At 37.1% G+C, this 18,283-nt stretch overlaps 2 protein-coding genes across 18 annotated transcripts in view; both read right to left on the bottom strand.

The window, feature by feature from the left end:
* LOC115224206 (paxillin) overlaps positions 1 to 18,283 on the bottom strand; it is a 318,064-nt gene that overhangs the window by 39,451 nt on the left and 260,330 nt on the right. The gene's annotated exons all lie outside the window — the stretch shown is intronic.
* The window catches only part of LOC115224205, a 46,665-nt gene continuing 36,185 nt past the window's right edge, over positions 7,804 to 18,283 (bottom strand). For 2 of the 7 annotated variants that reach the window (XM_036513177.1, XM_036513182.1), the window contains one exon: positions 7,804 to 18,226. In XM_036513177.1, coding sequence (XP_036369070.1) covers positions 10,688 to 18,226 — 7,539 coding nt within the window. In that variant the 3' untranslated portion in view covers positions 7,804 to 10,687. The remainder of the gene's footprint in view (positions 18,227 to 18,283) is intronic. The other 5 variants (XM_036513179.1, XM_036513180.1, XM_036513181.1 and 2 more) reach the window with 5 other exon arrangements.

Raw genomic sequence — 18,283 nt, 5'->3', positions numbered from 1 at the left:
ACGGTTTTCTACTACTTGCATCAAACAAATGAAGGAGTCTTTACTGTTGTTTCACCAGCTACAGCTACCAAATCCACCCCAAGTCCCAGCCTTCTTACCTTAACAAAAAAGACATCACATTGGATTGTGTAGTCCTTGATATACTATGACAGCTGAAATACCTTGATCACACACAAAATATAGATTACACTCAAATATACACACCACACAAACGCTTTGAATAAGGTGTGTGTGTGTGTGTGTGTGTGTGTGTGTGTGTGTGTATATATATATATATATATATATATATATATACATACACACAGGGTGTCCCAAAAAAATGTATACACATAGTGGTTCGGCAAAAGAGAACGATAGAATAAGTACTAGGCTTACAAAGAATAACAAATTTACAATTATTTAAGGTGTGTATACATTTTTTTGGGACACCCTGTATATTACAGATATAGGGTGAAATATAATTAATTTAATAAAATGATACTGAAGCTGAATCTATTTATGAGGACATTTTTCTCTACTCAAGTTCAGAATGTGACACAGCGTCAATAAAACGTGAGAAAAAATCTTCTTCAAAATAGGACCCTCGGGGTCCTGTGCTTGTCTGTGTATGTGCACAATTGTTGATATTCTATGCTTGTCACTGCTTCAGTGAAATGGCAATGATGTTGACTATTGACTGTGCTGAATCTTTTTAAGACCTCTGAAATAAAAACAAAATCCCTTACTTGAGGAGAGAAGTAAGGGATTATCAAGGGGAAGAACATCTGATTGTTAAATCCTGTTTGAAATAAGTCCCTTTCTAATCCATGCTACCATGAAAAGAAATGAACATTAAATGAACCAATGAATGAAAAAAATGTATGTTTTTGTGTATGTGAGAAAGAGAGAGATTGAGAGAGAGAGAGAAAGACAGAGAAAGACAAAGAGAGAGGGAAGTGAATAATATACACATGTACAGTACAAATAAATGTGTACAACGTAATTTGCAAATCAAATACAAAAAAAATAAATTCAAAAAAAAAAGGAAAAAAAATTGATATCTTTTATAGACCTCCCCACCATCACTGCCCTCCCTGCCCCACCTCACACAAGTACAAAATCAACTTTCACTTTCTATTAGGACATGCACTACTCAAAACAACCAGTATGGCAACATTTAACAGAAGCATCAAGGTATTATTTCTAATGTTCATCAATATTATCATTATTAGTATTGTTGTTGTTATTGTTATTAATATTGTTATTGCTTTATGTGTTACATATACAGCCAAATACAACAAAACAAAGTTAACAGCATTTAGCACGTGTACCTTTGCTTTCATACATATACACACACACACTGACACATAGCTATCATTCGTCCATGAGCATGTATACACCTGAGAACATACATATACACTCTCTCTTTCATATACACACACACATATATATTTAACCCATGTGAACATGGAGATTGCATGTTAAATGATGATGATAATGATGATGGCTTACCAGCCCATCAAACAGTCAACTCAGGCCAACATGGAAAATGGACATTAATATTGATGATGATATGTGTGTGTATGTGTGCGTATATATATACACACAGGGTGTCCCAAAAAAATGTATACACATAGTGGTTCGGCAAAAGAGAACGATAGAATAAGTACTAGGCTTACAAAGAATAACAAATTTACAATTATTTAAGGTGTGTATACATTTTTTTGGGACACCCTGTATATTACAGATATAGGGTGAAATATAATTAATTTAATAAAATGATACTGAAGCTGAATCTATTTATGAGGACATTTTTCTCTACTCAAGTTCAGAATGTGACACAGCGTCAATAAAACGTGAGAAAAAATCTTCTTCAAAATAGGACCCTCGGGGTCCTGTGCTTGTCTGTGTATGTGCACAATTGTTGATATTCTATGCTTGTCACTGCTTCAGTGAAATGGCAATGATGTTGACTATTGACTGTGCTGAATCTTTTTAAGACCTCTGAAATAAAAACAAAATCCCTTACTTGAGGAGAGAAGTAAGGGATTATCAAGGGGAAGAACATCTGATTGTTAAATCCTGTTTGAAATAAGTCCCTTTCTAATCCATGCTACCATGAAAAGAAATGAACATTAAATGAACCAATGAATGAAAAAAATGTATGTTTTTGTGTATGTGAGAAAGAGAGAGATTGAGAGAGAGAGAGAAAGACAGAGAAAGACAAAGAGAGAGGGAAGTGAATAATATACACATGTACAGTACAAATAAATGTGTACAACGTAATTTGCAAATCAAATACAAAAAAAATAAATTCAAAAAAAAAAGGAAAAAAAATTGATATCTTTTATAGACCTCCCCACCATCACTGCCCTCCCTGCCCCACCTCACACAAGTACAAAATCAACTTTCACTTTCTATTAGGACATGCACTACTCAAAACAACCAGTATGGCAACATTTAACAGAAGCATCAAGGTATTATTTCTAATGTTCATCAATATTATCATTATTAGTATTGTTGTTGTTATTGTTATTAATATTGTTATTGCTTTATGTGTTACATATACAGCCAAATACAACAAAACAAAGTTAACAGCATTTAGCACGTGTACCTTTGCTTTCATACATATACACACACACACTGACACATAGCTATCATTCGTCCATGAGCATGTATACACCTGAGAACATACATATACACTCTCTCTTTCATATACACACACACATATATATTTAACCCATGTGAACATGGAGATTGCATGTTAAATGATGATGATAATGATGATGGCTTACCAGCCCATCAAACAGTCAACTCAGGCCAACATGGAAAATGGACATTAATATTGATGATGATATGTGTGTGTATGTGTGCGTATATTATATACACACATATACACACAAATACAATGATATATGTGTAGACGAATTATGATCAGTTTCTCTGTGTGTCACTCTCTTCCTATGCATGTATGTGTTTCTATTTGTCCAAAAAACTAGATTATTAAAGCTCATATATCAAGGCTTCACACAAACGTCACATCCAAATTTCTGACTGTAAATCATTGGAGAAGAGAAGAATGAGGCGAAGAACCTGCAATCTCCTCTTTCATATTGTCCGAATGTAACTAATGGATCCCTGTAAACAAACAACAGAGTGGTCAGTCATCTAAACACACACACACACACACACACATATATGTGTGCCGGTGGCACGTAAAAAGCACCCACTACACTCACGGAGTGGTTGGCGTTAAGAAGGGCATCCAGCCATAGAAACATTGCCAGATCAGACTGGAGCCTGGTGCAGCCTTCTAGCTTCCCAGATCCCAGTTGAACCGTCCAACCCATGCTAGCATGAAAAACGGATGCTAAACAATGATGATGATGATGATATATATATATATATATATATATATATATATATATATATATATACTGTACATTTCCTCCACTCTGCCAAGCATTTATTCAAGACTCTAATAGACTTGCATGTTAATCCTGTTCATATGAAGGTGTGTGCGCATATGATATATTACATACTATATGTATTATATTTTATACCATATATATATATATATATATATATATATATATATGGTATAAAATATAATGCATATTTACATACATATACACATATTACATAATATCACCGTGACCGACCAGGCTATCAGATGTTGCTACACATCGCTGGTCACAATGCGCTTCACATTGTTTTAGCCTTCAAATGACGCCACCCCGCTGGCTAAGCGAGCAGGCCAACAGAGGAAAGAGTGAGAGAAAGTTGTGGCGAAAGAGTACAGCAGGGATCGCCACCACCCCCTGCCGGAGCCTTGTGGAGCTTTAGGTGTTTTCGCTCAATAAACACTCACACAACGCCCGGTCTGGGAATCGAAACCGTGATCCTACAACCGCGAGTCCGCTACCCTAACCACTGGGCCATTGCGCCTCCATATTACAATATATATATATATAATATATATATATATATACATATATATATATATATATATATTATGGAGATGTACTCGCATAGCAAGTAATTTGATCTGAGATCGTGTGCTGAAACGAAAACAATTGCAGTGTGGAAGGTGTTTATAAGCCATTTAAGAAACACACAAAAGCCGTTCGATTCACTTCAACATTTAAGTTTAATTTAGTCAAAATATTTTCGTCGCTAAAATCTGCGACCTGTTCACTGACAAAGTCCTTGCTGTTTGAGATGCAGCACAGACTTTGTCAGTGAACAGGTCGCGGATTTTAGCGACGAAAATATTTTGACAAATTAAACTTAAATGTTGAAGTGAATCGAACGGCTTTTGTGTGTTTCTTAAATGGCTTATAAACACCTTCCACGCTGCAATTGTATATATATATATATATATAACATATATTTGTATTACATAATATAAGTATATGCATATATATTCATACTATACATATGCATGCACATGCATGCACACATAACGATTAATGGTAAGTAGGGAGACTTTAAATAGAAGAAGATGAAGACAAACAGAAAACTGAAATAAAAGATGCCAAATTCACATCAAAGAATCATGCAGTTCATAGAGTTTCTTTCTAACCTTTCCAGAAACTTCAGCAGACGTTAGCCTTTTTGAATTTGTCTTTAAGAATTTTGTCTTTTTGTTTGTTAGTTTTGTTTTCTTCCAAGTTCCTGGGCAAGTTTGAGATGACATTGAAGAATAATTGGTTTCAAATACATTAAGAAAAAAAACACCATTTTGCACCCTTTTTTCTTCTTTTTTTTTCCTTTTCTTATTCAGTGTATTGTCTTGAAAAAGAGAAGCCGAATAAACTGCGAGAGGGATTAAGAGAGAGTTGGCCAGAAAACAACCTCACAAAGTATCAATATCGGTTAATGATTTGTGAGTGCAACGGTTGAAGAAGGATGAAGACAGCTGTGAGATTAGTCCATTGATTTCTCTGGTTTTCGGGTTTTCATGTCTACCATTCTCTTAAATGCTTCATTTAGCCAGATTTGTTGTTGTGTTGTTGGTTCATATATTTGTAGGACTTTTCCCCCCAAAGATTTTTTCTTTATTAAGCTTATCAATATATATATATATATATATAAATATATATACATACATACATATATATATATTTCTCTCAGTTGAATCAGAACCATACATTTCATAATCTCACCTTCATTGTTGTTACACAAAGGCATACCCGGGGAAACCAAGATGAGACAAGACATTATATATACATACATATATATATATATATATATATATATATATACACATATATAAATGCACATGCTAAAGTAAATCAAGGTTTTACAAGAAAGCACCGCTTGTGTTCTATCGCTACTTTATCTTTAAATGGTTACATTTGGAAATTTTCAAATCAAATCCCATTTTGGAAAAGAAACCGAAATCAAAAGATAAAAACAAATAAGATGTTTATTTTGTTATCAAGCTTCGCTTTTTTTGCTTCTTTTTTTTCTCTTCTAGAAATCCCAGACCCACTGAGAGAACAGTTGAACAAAACCTCAAAATATTGGACCACCAACGGCTGTCTTGAAGTAATGATACCTTCTTTTATGCTTAGAGTAACAAATCCCGTACAATCTTTTTAATAACTTATGAAACAAATGCTAAAATTTAAGGAAAACATCATTATAATAATAATACTAATACTACTTCGAATAATAATAATTATTATTATTATAACATGGTTATTATTAGATATGAAAAATATCTGAGATGAGCTGTAGTTACTAAGATTATAATTTTTGAAGGAATTATTTCAATTGTTTTGATTTCTGACTAAAGTTTTAATGTTCAGTGCTTGAGATGTATACACCTCATTGCGCTGGATTCAAACTTGCAATGTTTGAATCTAAACTAAATGTAATAACATTGTTAAACCACTGAAACTCTGACACAAACACACAATTAGTGATGCAATTTTTAGATCTTGTTTTTCACAGAAGAGAAACATCAAGTTTACAGAAGTAAGAGAATGGCAAGGCGTGAAATTTAACATTTTCAGTGCTAAATGATAGCGTGTGTATATACATGTATGTATATATATATCAGACAAAGTTCATTAAATCTTAGGTTTCTCTCTTTACTTTTTTAAAATTTCCATTTCCCTTCTAATAAACCTCTTTTTCTCTTCTAAGATTTCAAGAAATTCTTAAGCTTTCTTGGAGTTTGCATGATTTCCAACAATAAAATAGTGGAATTCTTGTGCCAGGATCCAGCAAATGTTCAAACGTTCTGTCAGGTGCTTCCAATATTTTATGATTCGTTGGCTTTCACCTCATTCCTTAAACTATTCTGGAACCAACTTGGTAACTACTTACAGAGAACTGTTTCAGACCAGAATTTGTATTTATATTTTGCCTTTTTTTTGTTTATAAATTTAATACCTACACACCAACACGAGTATACAGGTACACACACATACACACACAGACATATGTTTAGGCTTGGTGCCATGGCTCTGAAAGTTGGTTAGCTAAAAAGACATTTTTGGAGAGAGAGGCTTTCTCTATTTCTACAGTTATTTTCTGGCTAAACAAAGTTATGTGAAAAACAACCTCCATCTGGGTATTGTTATAATTACAGGTGTATATATGTATACATACATGTATGTAAGCTTATACGCATACACACCATGAACTACATTATTTGAACTTAACAAAATACCCTGTACTTCATTAAAAAACCATGATACACATCATACATATATATATATATATATATATATATGTGTGTGTGTATAGTTGCAGACTTGCAGACTGGCCTAGCGAGCTACTAAACCTACCACTGTTCTTCATACCAGTTTAAAGTAAATAAGTAAATAAGACTTGATCCAATTTTGATGATGACGACAATGATGATGATGATGATGATGATATCACCGCAAGATTATATAAAAATATATTGCATACTCTTCAGCACAATGCTTGTGTTATACTTTCATATTACACACATATATATATATATATATATATATATACACATATATATATATATTTATGTATATATATATATACATATATATATATATGCACACACACACACTGTTTGCAAAACATGAAATTATGATTGTTGAAATGATAAATAAATGGATGCGATTTTTCAGCGCTGCCCCGCCTCCTTTGCTTACCCCAAGTCTCCACCACCACCACCACCACCACTACCACCATCACACTCAAGACTGCTGCTGTTGTTCTGAGGGTTGGCAAAGAAAAGAAATAACGAAGTCGTCGGGTGGTGTTTTTGATTTTCCCCGTTTTGCTTTATTTTATTCCACTTGTTATTTTGTATTTTTTGGCTTTTAAACCTGTTCTTGTTTTCCTTTTTTTACTTTCTTTCCTCTCTCTCTCTCTTTCTCTAATTCCTGCCACCCTATCTAATAACCATTTCCATAGACGGATGGGGTATAAATAGAAACCGACAACAACAACAACTTCTAACATCTTAGGACCAATTCAGGCACAACAATCTAACCCCCACCCACCAAGACACCCCACCCCCTCGCACACACAGCAGAATAAGAATTCTATAGGGTGCCCTGCTTTACAAGAGTAAGCCCCCTTCAATGTGGGGGAGAGGTTCCAGATCAGATCCTAAACCCTCTGATCTTCTTGCGCACTCTCCCCCCCCCGACTCACTGTTCCATTACTAAAATCTAAAATAGATTCAATTAAAATAAGGAGAGAAAGTAATATCCTCCATTACCCCCTCTTTCTTTCCTTCCTTCCTTCCTTCCTTCCCTCCCTCCCTCCCTCTCTTTCTTTCTTCTTTCTTTCTTTCTTTCAAGAGCCTAATAAACAACTTTCTCCTTTGCTCTCTTTCTATCTCACAACTCCATCCCACTAATAAATTGGGGGTTTAAAAAAAAAATAGAATAAAACCCCCAGAATCAAGGAAGGTAGATAAAGACTGCAGCAGAAATATGCAGCAAGTTGTTTGTGAGTATGAGCAAGGGATACGATAGCGGTAGTGGTGGTGAATCAGTGGACAATAATGATAATGATGACAATGATGATGACGACGATGATGACAATGAGAATAATAAAGATTAACCATTTCTAAAATTTTACGTTTGTTTTTATTTAAATTGTATTTCACTACTACTACTACTGCAACTACTACTACTACTACTACAACTACTACTACTGCTGCTACTACTACTACTAATAATAATATTACTGTTACGGGCAAACCTTCCTATTGAACCCCCTCTTCTACCTAGGACATAACTTTAAAATAAGATATATATAGATATATAAAAGATAAGATCATACAGTAAAGGCTTGCTTCTCTAATATTCATTGGTGTTGTGTCTGTGTGTCCTTCTCCTTCTGTTCTTATGGTGAACACCAATGAATGGCCCACAAAACCTGGCGAACATGTTGGACAGAACATAAGATTGAGCAGTGCTGTACAACCCGTCTCACAAGATCCAGTGGACACATCACAAGAGTACTCAGGATAAGTCTCAAAAATAGCTGTACAGGGTTCAGCATATATATATATATGGACATTGATAAGGTGTTCAATGAAGCCACTGGCCATACATTGCCCAGTGAGTTCAGGGAACTGGTTGACCAGACCAAGCATTCTTGCAAATCAGCCAGACATATTGTAATATTCAGTAATGAACAGCCAGCTAAACTAAAATGTTTAGTGAACTAGCTGACCTCTCAATAATGTTCAGTGAACTAGGTGACCTCTCTATAATGTTCAGTCAACTAGGTGACCGTCTCGTATTATTCAACGAACTAGCCAGACACAACATAATGTCCAGTTAACTGGGTGACCTCGCCATAACATTTAGCAGACTAACTGACTCAACCAGCCATAATGAACTAGCTGACCATTCTGGTTGACCTATGGTTCAAATATGGTTCAAACATGCCAACATTTGACGATACTCAAGAGTTTCAGCTAGTCTTAGTTCCCAGTTGACTGAATTAAATTATCTATCCTCAATATCCAGTATTGAGTTCTTTTTTTTTTCCCCTTTCATTACAGTTAACATACGTAAACAGACAGAAAGATAGAGAGATAGATAAGATCAACCAATCAAGATATAGATATCTAGCTAGCTAGAGAGATAGATAGATAAAGAGAGATAGATAGATAAAGAGAGAGAGAGAGAGTAAGTGATAGATAGATAGATAGATAGATAGATAGATATAGTATGACCTGAGGCTAAGACAGGGGTGTAAAAGGAAGATACCTACAGTTTATAACAGATCTAAAAGCCAAGCCAGAAATCTTGTAGCATAGCTGGTTGATATCCTAGAGAGGGAGGGGTTTAATTTCTTTTGGGCTTAAATCTTTTTATTTCATATACTTTTTCTTTTACCATTGTTATTATTGATCCCAATTCAGATATGGGTTTTCTTTTCAGCCAACAATTTCCTGAACACAAACTGGTTTATTATTATTATTACCATTATTACTATTATTATTATATTATTATTATTCACTGTAATTTTTAGGGCCTGTCAACTAAGTAAGAAGGAATTTACTCAAGACAGCCAGCATATACACGTACACATGCAAAACAGTAATCATCTTTATACAATCACCCATCCACCCCACACAGGAAGACAGCTAGCAATCTACCCACCCATACATGCGGTAACTGTTCATCAGTGAAGGGATAACTCAGTCATCATCCCTCTTATCTTTTCCTTCCAACAGACTTGATTCTACAGATATTTATTGACACAAATACACACACACACGTGTGTATGTATGCATATATATATATATATATATATATATATATATATACACACACATACACATGTATTCATGTATGTATATTTCATATCAAAGGTGCCAAGGTATTTTCCTTTTTTTTTTTTCGTTTTCACGTGTGGTGTGTGTGTGTGAGTGTGTGTAAAGATTAAATTTACACATGCTTCAATTCAAACAGCCCCTTTATTTAGCTTTAAACCGAAATACTTGGAATAAATTCACAGCACAACAGGCCTATACAAGGGTGTGTCATAGCATATAAAGTTGGTAGATAGAGGTATGGGGGAAAAAAAAGTTTGGATGGATGGCTGTAGGGTGTGTGTGTGTGGGGGGGGGAAGGGATGACAAGTGTGCAAGAGTTAATCAAACAGTTTATGAAAGCCTCATTTCTTTCTGTTTATTTCATTGCATCATGTTTTTTTTTGTGTATTTTTTTTAAAAATATTTTTTCCATTGATGGAGTTTTAATGACAACTTCAGAAGCTCAATATACAAACAAATGTAGCAGCTACTTGTTGCAGTTATTGCTGTTGTTGTTGTTGCTGTTGCTTTTAAACAGGAGTTGGAAATGTGAATTTTAAAATTAAACATTATCTATATCAAAAATCAACTATGAAGATTGCCCAAATATTTTCTGCCACAGAAGCAACATTTTCATCAAAAAACCCAAAAAAGAAACCTTCACATATGATTCATGTCAAAAAATGGTAAGTATATGTAAAAGCTACAATGAATCAAGAATTTTTCTTTTTTCACCCCAATTTCTTTTCCTTATCAGTTTAGAACTCAGCTCCATGGTAAACCAGTGTTTTTAATTCATTAAAAGAATTATCATTTTTATATTATAATTTAGTACAATATTTTCTTTGTTTGTTTGTTTTGTTTTGTTTTTTCTTTGTTTTGTGCTTTCCTTCTTCAGATTTATGTTTCTTCGTCCTGCTTCATCAATTATTTCCAAAACTTCAATTTGCTACCAAATTTCTTTAACCTTGAACTCAACTTTTTGGATTTTTTCTCGCGTTTTATTGACGCCGTGTCACATTCTGAACTTGAGTAGAGGGAAACGTCCTCGTAAATAGATTCGGTCTCAGTATCATTTACTGATAGATTTGAGTCTTCGTTAGACTTAAGGAATGACACCGTGGACATAAATGACTGACTGTCGTCAAAGTTCTTTTTGACGGGTGTAAAATTTGACGTGCACATGCCAGCATCCTGTAACCTTTGAACTGTTAAGTTAGTTTCAGAATCATTTCGGCTGCTTCCATGATAAGAAGACCTGTCTGCAGTGGTGGCCAAATCTGAAGATCCTTTTGAACCATATCTGAATTGGTAATCAAGGCTGTAACAGCTACGGGCCATTTCTCTAGATTTGTTGATCCTTCCATAAACAATAGGTTCTCGACTTTGTCTGCCCACAGACTGCAATGTGTTGGACCTTTCAGTCTCTCCGTTAGTTTGACGGATGGATGTGGACATTGACTGATCAAATTCTTCAGTTCCATCAACACAGACAGCAGAGTCTGAGAGCCTTTTGGTTTTACGATAACCTGAACCTGACGTCCTCGAAGCCTGGAGTGATAATGAGGAGCTGGAATGCTTGGACTCTCGTAAATTGGTCTGAATTCCTGAATCAGAACTGCCAGATTTTCGGGAGAAAACAGATTCTGTTGAACACAATTGGCTGAAATCCCGTAAATCCTGCATGCGCTGCTCGGTGCTAGAATCTTTCAGATATTCTACTTTCTCATGCTCTTCGAGTTCTAAGACTTCATTGTAGGTCAAATTACTGATCCTTGAGAAATGCTTTAAGTCCCTAAACCGTTTCTGCTGGTAGATTGCAGATTTATTTGAAGACTGAACACCGTTGTCTGAGTTACCAGAATTGTTGGCAGTGTTATCTTGCTGCTGTTCCTCTCTGACCAAAGTGACACCATCTTGGCCACCAGGTGGCACTGTGGTGTCAATAGAATTGGTTGGAAGATTTTCCGGTTCAGTTTCCAAACTTCTGAGTTCCCTCGATGGTATCGGTGGAGGCTCACTCTCATCATAAAGCATCCTAAAAGGTAGTGGAACAGGTGGAGGGCCCTCACTGGATTCCATTTGATTTGAAATGGTAAAATGTGATGATGGTGGTGGCATTTCTGGTTTAATTACATCAGTACTGTTCACTTTGGATTCCTCTCTACGAGGGAAATAATCATCAATTGAAGAATCTGGTAAATCAGAGAGGAAATTTGATTTTTTCATGTAAGAATCAGAAAAGCTGGAAGATGATGACTGTGTCAAAGAAGTATTGGTTTTACTGAATGGACGAGGAATCTTGGAAGGAAAACGTGAATTTAATTTGTTATTAATGTCAATTCTGTTTTGAATTTGTTTAGATGATTCTTCTGCAAGTGGTTGCAAAGAGTTTTGTCCTCGACTTGCAGACAATGAAGGAAGTTTTGACTTTGGTATATCTCCAGAATTTTCACGGAAATATATTGTGAAACAGTGGGATGTATCTAGCAAGGAATTTGAATCATACTCTGTTGCTTCTTCATAGCCTTTTTGAAGAGAACGATTATCAATGTTTTGAACAGTTTCAGTTGTACCAAAAGTCACAGTTTTCTGTTTCTTCCCTTCAACGACAGAACTAGATGACTCTGTCTGAGAAATGCCTTCATCTCTTAAAACAGCAGCAGAGTCTAAGGAAACTGTTTGCATTGTTTCATCATGATTGATTAGCTGCTGTAATTGTTGTGAATCGGTTTCTATCACTTCGTTACGGCTGGCTAATTGCTCTGAGGTTGTTAACTCATGATTGGTCAGTTCTTGTGAAATTGTTTCTGTTACTGTGTGACTGACTCGTTTTTGTGTAGCCATTTCTGTTACCTCATCCTGATTGGTTAGCTGTTGTGATGTTTCATCCTGATTGGTTAGCTGTTGTGATGTTTCATCCTGAATGGTTAGCTGTTGTGATGCTTCATCCTGAATGGTTAGCTGTTGTGATGTTTCATCCTGATTGGTTAGCTGTTGTGATGTCCCATCCTGAATGGTTAGCTGTTGTGATGTTTCATCCTGAATGGTTAGCTGTTGTGATGTCCCATCCTGAATGGTTAGCTGTTGTGATGTTTCATCCTGAATGGTTAGCTGTTGTGATGTTTCATCCTGACCGGATTGTTGCAGTAGAGTTACTTCTGTTATCGTATCATGACTGGTAATTTGAGTTTGCTGCTGTGAAATTGTTTCTACTGTTTGTTCATGATTTTCTGTATCATTCTGATTGGCTATTTGTTCTAAAGTTGTTTCAGTTACCTTATCCTGATTCGCTTGATGTTGTTCTCTTGAAGTATTTTCTTCTGTTATTTCCTCTTCATTCTTTGAAATGTCTTTCACAATATCAGACAGTGAAAAAGTTGCAGAGACCTCAACTGGTGAATGTCTAGAATGCTCCACTGACTCATCACTTTCTAAAGTCAATGATTCAGTAAATTCAGCCCCAGCTGTAGCAACTGTGGAATGAACTTCTGTACTAGACTGGGAATAACAAACCTTCTGTACAGACAACTCTTCAACAGAGTCCTCAATCAAGAGACACTCTCCGGAATATTCCTCAGTCATTTCATCTTGCTCTATGGCATCACCATTTTCCAAAACTTCCTGGTCTTCCGTGAGAAGAGTTTCATGTTTATCTTTGTTGTTTTTGTTTTTCTTTGCCTTCCTTCTCCTTTTCTTCTTTGTGGTGGCAACGGCTGTTGTCTCACTATTCTCTTGGATTTGAGACAATTCTGAAGTGTTGTCTTTCAAATCTTCAAGCTGGTCTTGTTGGAATTCTTTGTCAGCAGTTTGGGAAATTGAAACGGAAGAACTGCTTTCTGGTGAAGACTGTTCAGAACTGACATTCAAGTCAGCATCAATTTCTGGCAATTCCAAAACCATATTTTCATTGATCACCAGGGTTTGTGTTTCAACACCAGACAAATCAACTGGACATGGGACCTTCTGTTCTTCTTTAACTTCACTGTTAATGACACTGATGTCAACCACCATATCACATTGGTTATCTTTCACAGTTTCACCACTTAAATTGCTGCTGTCATCCAACAAAGATGTTTCTTGTTTGGCAGAGATTTCCAGCAGTTCCATCTCTGTGGAATTTTCTTCTGATGTAACAAAACCTGTCTTTTCAGACAAGCCATTTTCTGCTCTGATGGATTCTTCAATAGAATTTGCTTCTGTAGTTGTAGTGATAGATATCTCATTAGCATTAATAGAAAGATTGGTGGAGTTCAAGGCATCGATTTTCAGTACCTCACCATTTTCACTATCTTTGGAATAAGACTCCATTCTGATGTCCTTCACCACATCAACATTGTCAACACAAACACTTCTGGTAACATTGTCAATACAAACACTTCTGGTAATATTCTCAGAGACATCTTCACTGCAATAATCTGCAAACGATGCATCACCCGGTGCAGCAGATGCAGCTATTTCTACATTTTGTTCAGAAGTAACAACAGATATTTTCTGAGCAACTTCTCTTCCATGTTCCACTTTTCCATCCTTGTTATTAATCTCACCATTTTCAGATAATCCACCCTCACTGTGGAGAGCAGCATGAACTTGTTCTTCTTCACAGCTCCTTAATCTCATATAATCATAATAATCAATCTGATCTTCCACTTCAATTTCCTCGTTATTCTGCAGAAGAGACACAGATATTTGTTCACTGACTTTGGTCTTCACTCTGTTAATTGCATCACTGGCATCAACCATTAAATCAGCAGATTCATCACCCTCATCTACTTCTAATTCCTTGGTTAAAATTATCTGCTGGCTCTTCATAGTGTCTGAGTCTGAAGATTCCTCTAAACCGTTAGCTTTGTGAGGCTTTTCAGTCTTTTCAACACATTCATCTTTGTTTGACATGTCTTGGAGATCTACAAGCTTGTTCTTAGAAAGTTCCTCACATGCCAATTCAATACGCTCAAATTCCTCAAGATCATTGATGCTATCTGACTCCAAGTATTGCACTAGATTTCCAAAACTCTCATCAGATTTCATGAGAGGAGTTTCAGATGATAGCTCACCAGAAAATTCTTCAAACTCTTTCACTGTGACTGTTTCTTTCTCAGATATTTTACCAAAGTCAGTAATTGCTTCAGATCGTTTCATTTCATTTAGCTGAACCGTCTTTGATTCATCTTCTATTTCTTCACAGCTAGGAAGTGCTTCAACAAGTTCTTTATCGTCTCCTACCACGACAGCATTGTCAAGGACATCGTGTTCTTCACAGCTAGGAAGTGCTTCAACAAGTTCTTTATCTCCTTCTACCATGACAGCATTGTCAAGGACATCGTGTTCTTCCTTACACTCAGCAGAATCAGTCACTTCAGCCCCATAATAGATGGATATTTCATCAGCTTCTGCCAGAGCCAATTCTGTGGAGGTTTTCTCAAGGTTCTCAACACACTGATTTGCAGCTGATTCCAATCCCTCAAAGACATCAACAGTCTTGCTAACAACAGCTTCCGTTCGGTCTTCAGTTGCTTCATAAATGGTCGGAAGAGATCGATCATCATCATCATCACACTTCTCTACAGTTGTTTGAGTTTCCAAAGTTCCCTGGATATTCCAAGACTCTTTCAGAGACTCCCAGCACATAGCCTCTCCTTCAGCTTCAACAAATTCTTCATCATCATCTTCCTCAATTTCCAACAATAAGTCTCTCTGATAAGTGTGAAGTGTTTCCATTCTGGTTCCAATTTCTGCACGAACAATTTCCGTGTATTTTCGGCGAAACATAGGAGAATTGTCGCAAAGTGTGTCTTGAAATATCTCATCAGAACTATCAGAGAGATTGCCAGTTAATTCTTCAGCAATGTCAACTTTGGTAACTGGCATTAAATTGTGAAGATCTCGACTGATTATATCAATTCTTTCTAAATAATTACTTTCATCTGTTACATGTTTAGTCTCAAAGCTAAAATCATTTGCAACCCCTTCCTGTGCATTTGCTGCCAAGTTAGATATTTCAGGCTCCTCAAGTGCCTTTGACACTTCCTGTGTCTCAGACTCGGCTTCACCTATTAATATTTCAGAGGGTGCCACAAAGTCTGCGGGTTCATATGATGGCTGTGCAGTTTCTATTGTAAACAATGGAAACTTCTCTGCCTGATGCGTTGCCACTTCTGGCACCAACTGTTCTGCAACATTCTGCACATCACGTGTTTCAGGATAACAAGGGGTCAGACGTTCATCCAGAACAGCTTGATTTGTTACTGTTACTTCAGAGCTGCACAAGGGATCATTGTCAGTGGATTCCTGGGGCAGTTTATGAAGGGGAGTTGCTGAGACGGGTTGTGTCTCGGTCAGTTCCAAATCTGGTACTAACTGCTCATCAGCAACAGACACCTCAGCATGGATTTCAACAGGAATCTCAAGCGGTTCACTGTTTGAGGCATCAACCAAAAGTGCAGCTTCAGTAACAACCTCATCAGTTAATGGAAGAGATTTTTCCATTTCAGGAATCTGCTGTTGCTCTTTTAAAGTGAACACCCCCACTGTTCCTGTGGTAGACGACTCCACCTCTGTTACCTGCATGGTACACAGCTGCAACTCCGTTGGTACAGCCTCAATGGATGATTCCAATTCAGATAATGCCACTGTTCTTGGCTCCAGCTGTGAAGATGCCACTGATGATGACCCCATTTGTGACAGTGCCAAACTAAGTTTATCCAACTGTGACTGTGCCACAGCCGATGGCTCCAGCCGTGGGAGAGCTGCAGGTGATGATTCCATTTGTGACAGTGCCATACTAAGTTTCTCCAGTTGTGACTGTGCCGTGGCTGATGGCACCAACTGTGGAAGCGTGACGTTTGATGGCTCTGGTTGCTGAGGCGTTGCATTTACTGGCTCCATTTGTGCCAGTGCCATTCTTAGAGCCTCCAGTTGTGATTGTGCCTCAGACGACGGCTCCAGTTGTGGAGGTACTGCGCTTGGGGACTCCAGTTGTGGAGGTGTTGCGCTTGATGGCTCCATTTGCGCCAGTGCCATTCTAAGAGCCTCCAGTTGTGATTGTGCCTCAGACGATGGCTCCATCTGTGGAGGTATCACACTTGATGGCTCCATCTGTGCCAGTGCCATTCTAAGCCTCTCCAGCTCTGCAGATGCATCGATGGGTGCTTGCTGTTTTTCTGATAATTCTACTGAAGGTGAATCAAATTCTACTGATGTTTCTGTACATGACTCCAGGTCTATTGATGTTTGTATATGCGACTCCAGGTCTGCTGATGACTCCATGTATGATTCCAGCCTTGTTGACACCTCTGTAGGTGGCTCCATCCCTCTATGAGTTACCATTGGAGCTGGTTCCACAATACAACTGTCTTGCTCTAATGGTGTCAAGGTATACGTTGGTTCAAGTCCTGCTGTTGCCTGAGCGGAGGTTTCCAAATTGGTTGGCCCTGAAATGGATGCCTCAAACTCTAATACAGCTGGAACAGATGTTTCCTCCAAGACAAATGATGTTCTCGAAGATGTTACAGTCTCCATAGACATTATGTTACTGGGAATCATTTTTTCTGCATGTTCTTCTTCCTCCTTCGTTAGCAATGCATCAGGTGACTTTGATTCAGCAGATACAAATGGGATGGAACCCTCTGTTACACTTGGAACATTGTCATAGATTTCATCTTCTATGAAATCACTAGGGATCTTCTGAACATAATCAAATTCCTCGTGCTCTACAAAACCAAGATTTTCAGTTTTCAACTCACCTTCACCACTGTCTAATTGCTCTGAAACAGAATCTGCCAGGTCTCCAGCATTTACCAATTCTTCCCCAAAATCTATGACTTGAGTTTCATGCCTGAATTCCTCTTTCACCACTGAACTTTCAGATCTAACTGTTGTCCCCTTCTTAATCCACTGACCACAGATTATCCCTGGTTCAAAGCTATCCTCATCAGATTGATTCAACTGTGACAGAACATCAATTGAATACGTCTTTACCAACGCCTCCTGAAGCATACTCTCTATCGTTGGACCTTTTGCAGAGTTTTCTTCCAAAGAAGATTCCATTAATCTCAATTCCTTCTGCAAGTCATCAAACGTATCCATTATCTCAGAGATATCAGATGTTTCTTGTTTGCTTCCTTCTGCCTCACTCTTCTTCAAACCGTTCTCTTCAACAAGTTGGTCATGTTCAATCTGATTGTCTTCTTGCTCACAAGAAATTTGTTTCACATCCAAAGATTCCTTTTCTTCATCTTTTTCATACGGTTTAACCAGTGACTCTTCAGGCTTAGTCAGTGACTCTTCTGGTATAACTAGTGATTCTTCTGGTTTAACCAGTGACTCTTCCGGCTTAGTCAGTGACTCTTCTGGTTTAACCAGTGATTCTTCAGGTATAACCAGTGATTCTTCTGGTTTAACCAGTAATTCTTCTGGTTTAACCAGTGACTCTTCCGGCTTAGTCAGTGACTCTTCCGGCTTAGTCAGTGACTCTTCAGGTATAACCAGTGATTCTTCAGGTATAACCAGTGATTCTTCAGG

This window comes from Octopus sinensis, linkage group LG25 (assembly GCF_006345805.1).
Source record: "Octopus sinensis linkage group LG25, ASM634580v1, whole genome shotgun sequence".
Classification (NCBI taxonomy): domain Eukaryota; kingdom Metazoa; phylum Mollusca; class Cephalopoda; order Octopoda; family Octopodidae; genus Octopus; species Octopus sinensis.
Note: the sequence above shows the minus strand (reverse complement) of the source record. Positions and strands in the feature narration are given on the sequence as shown.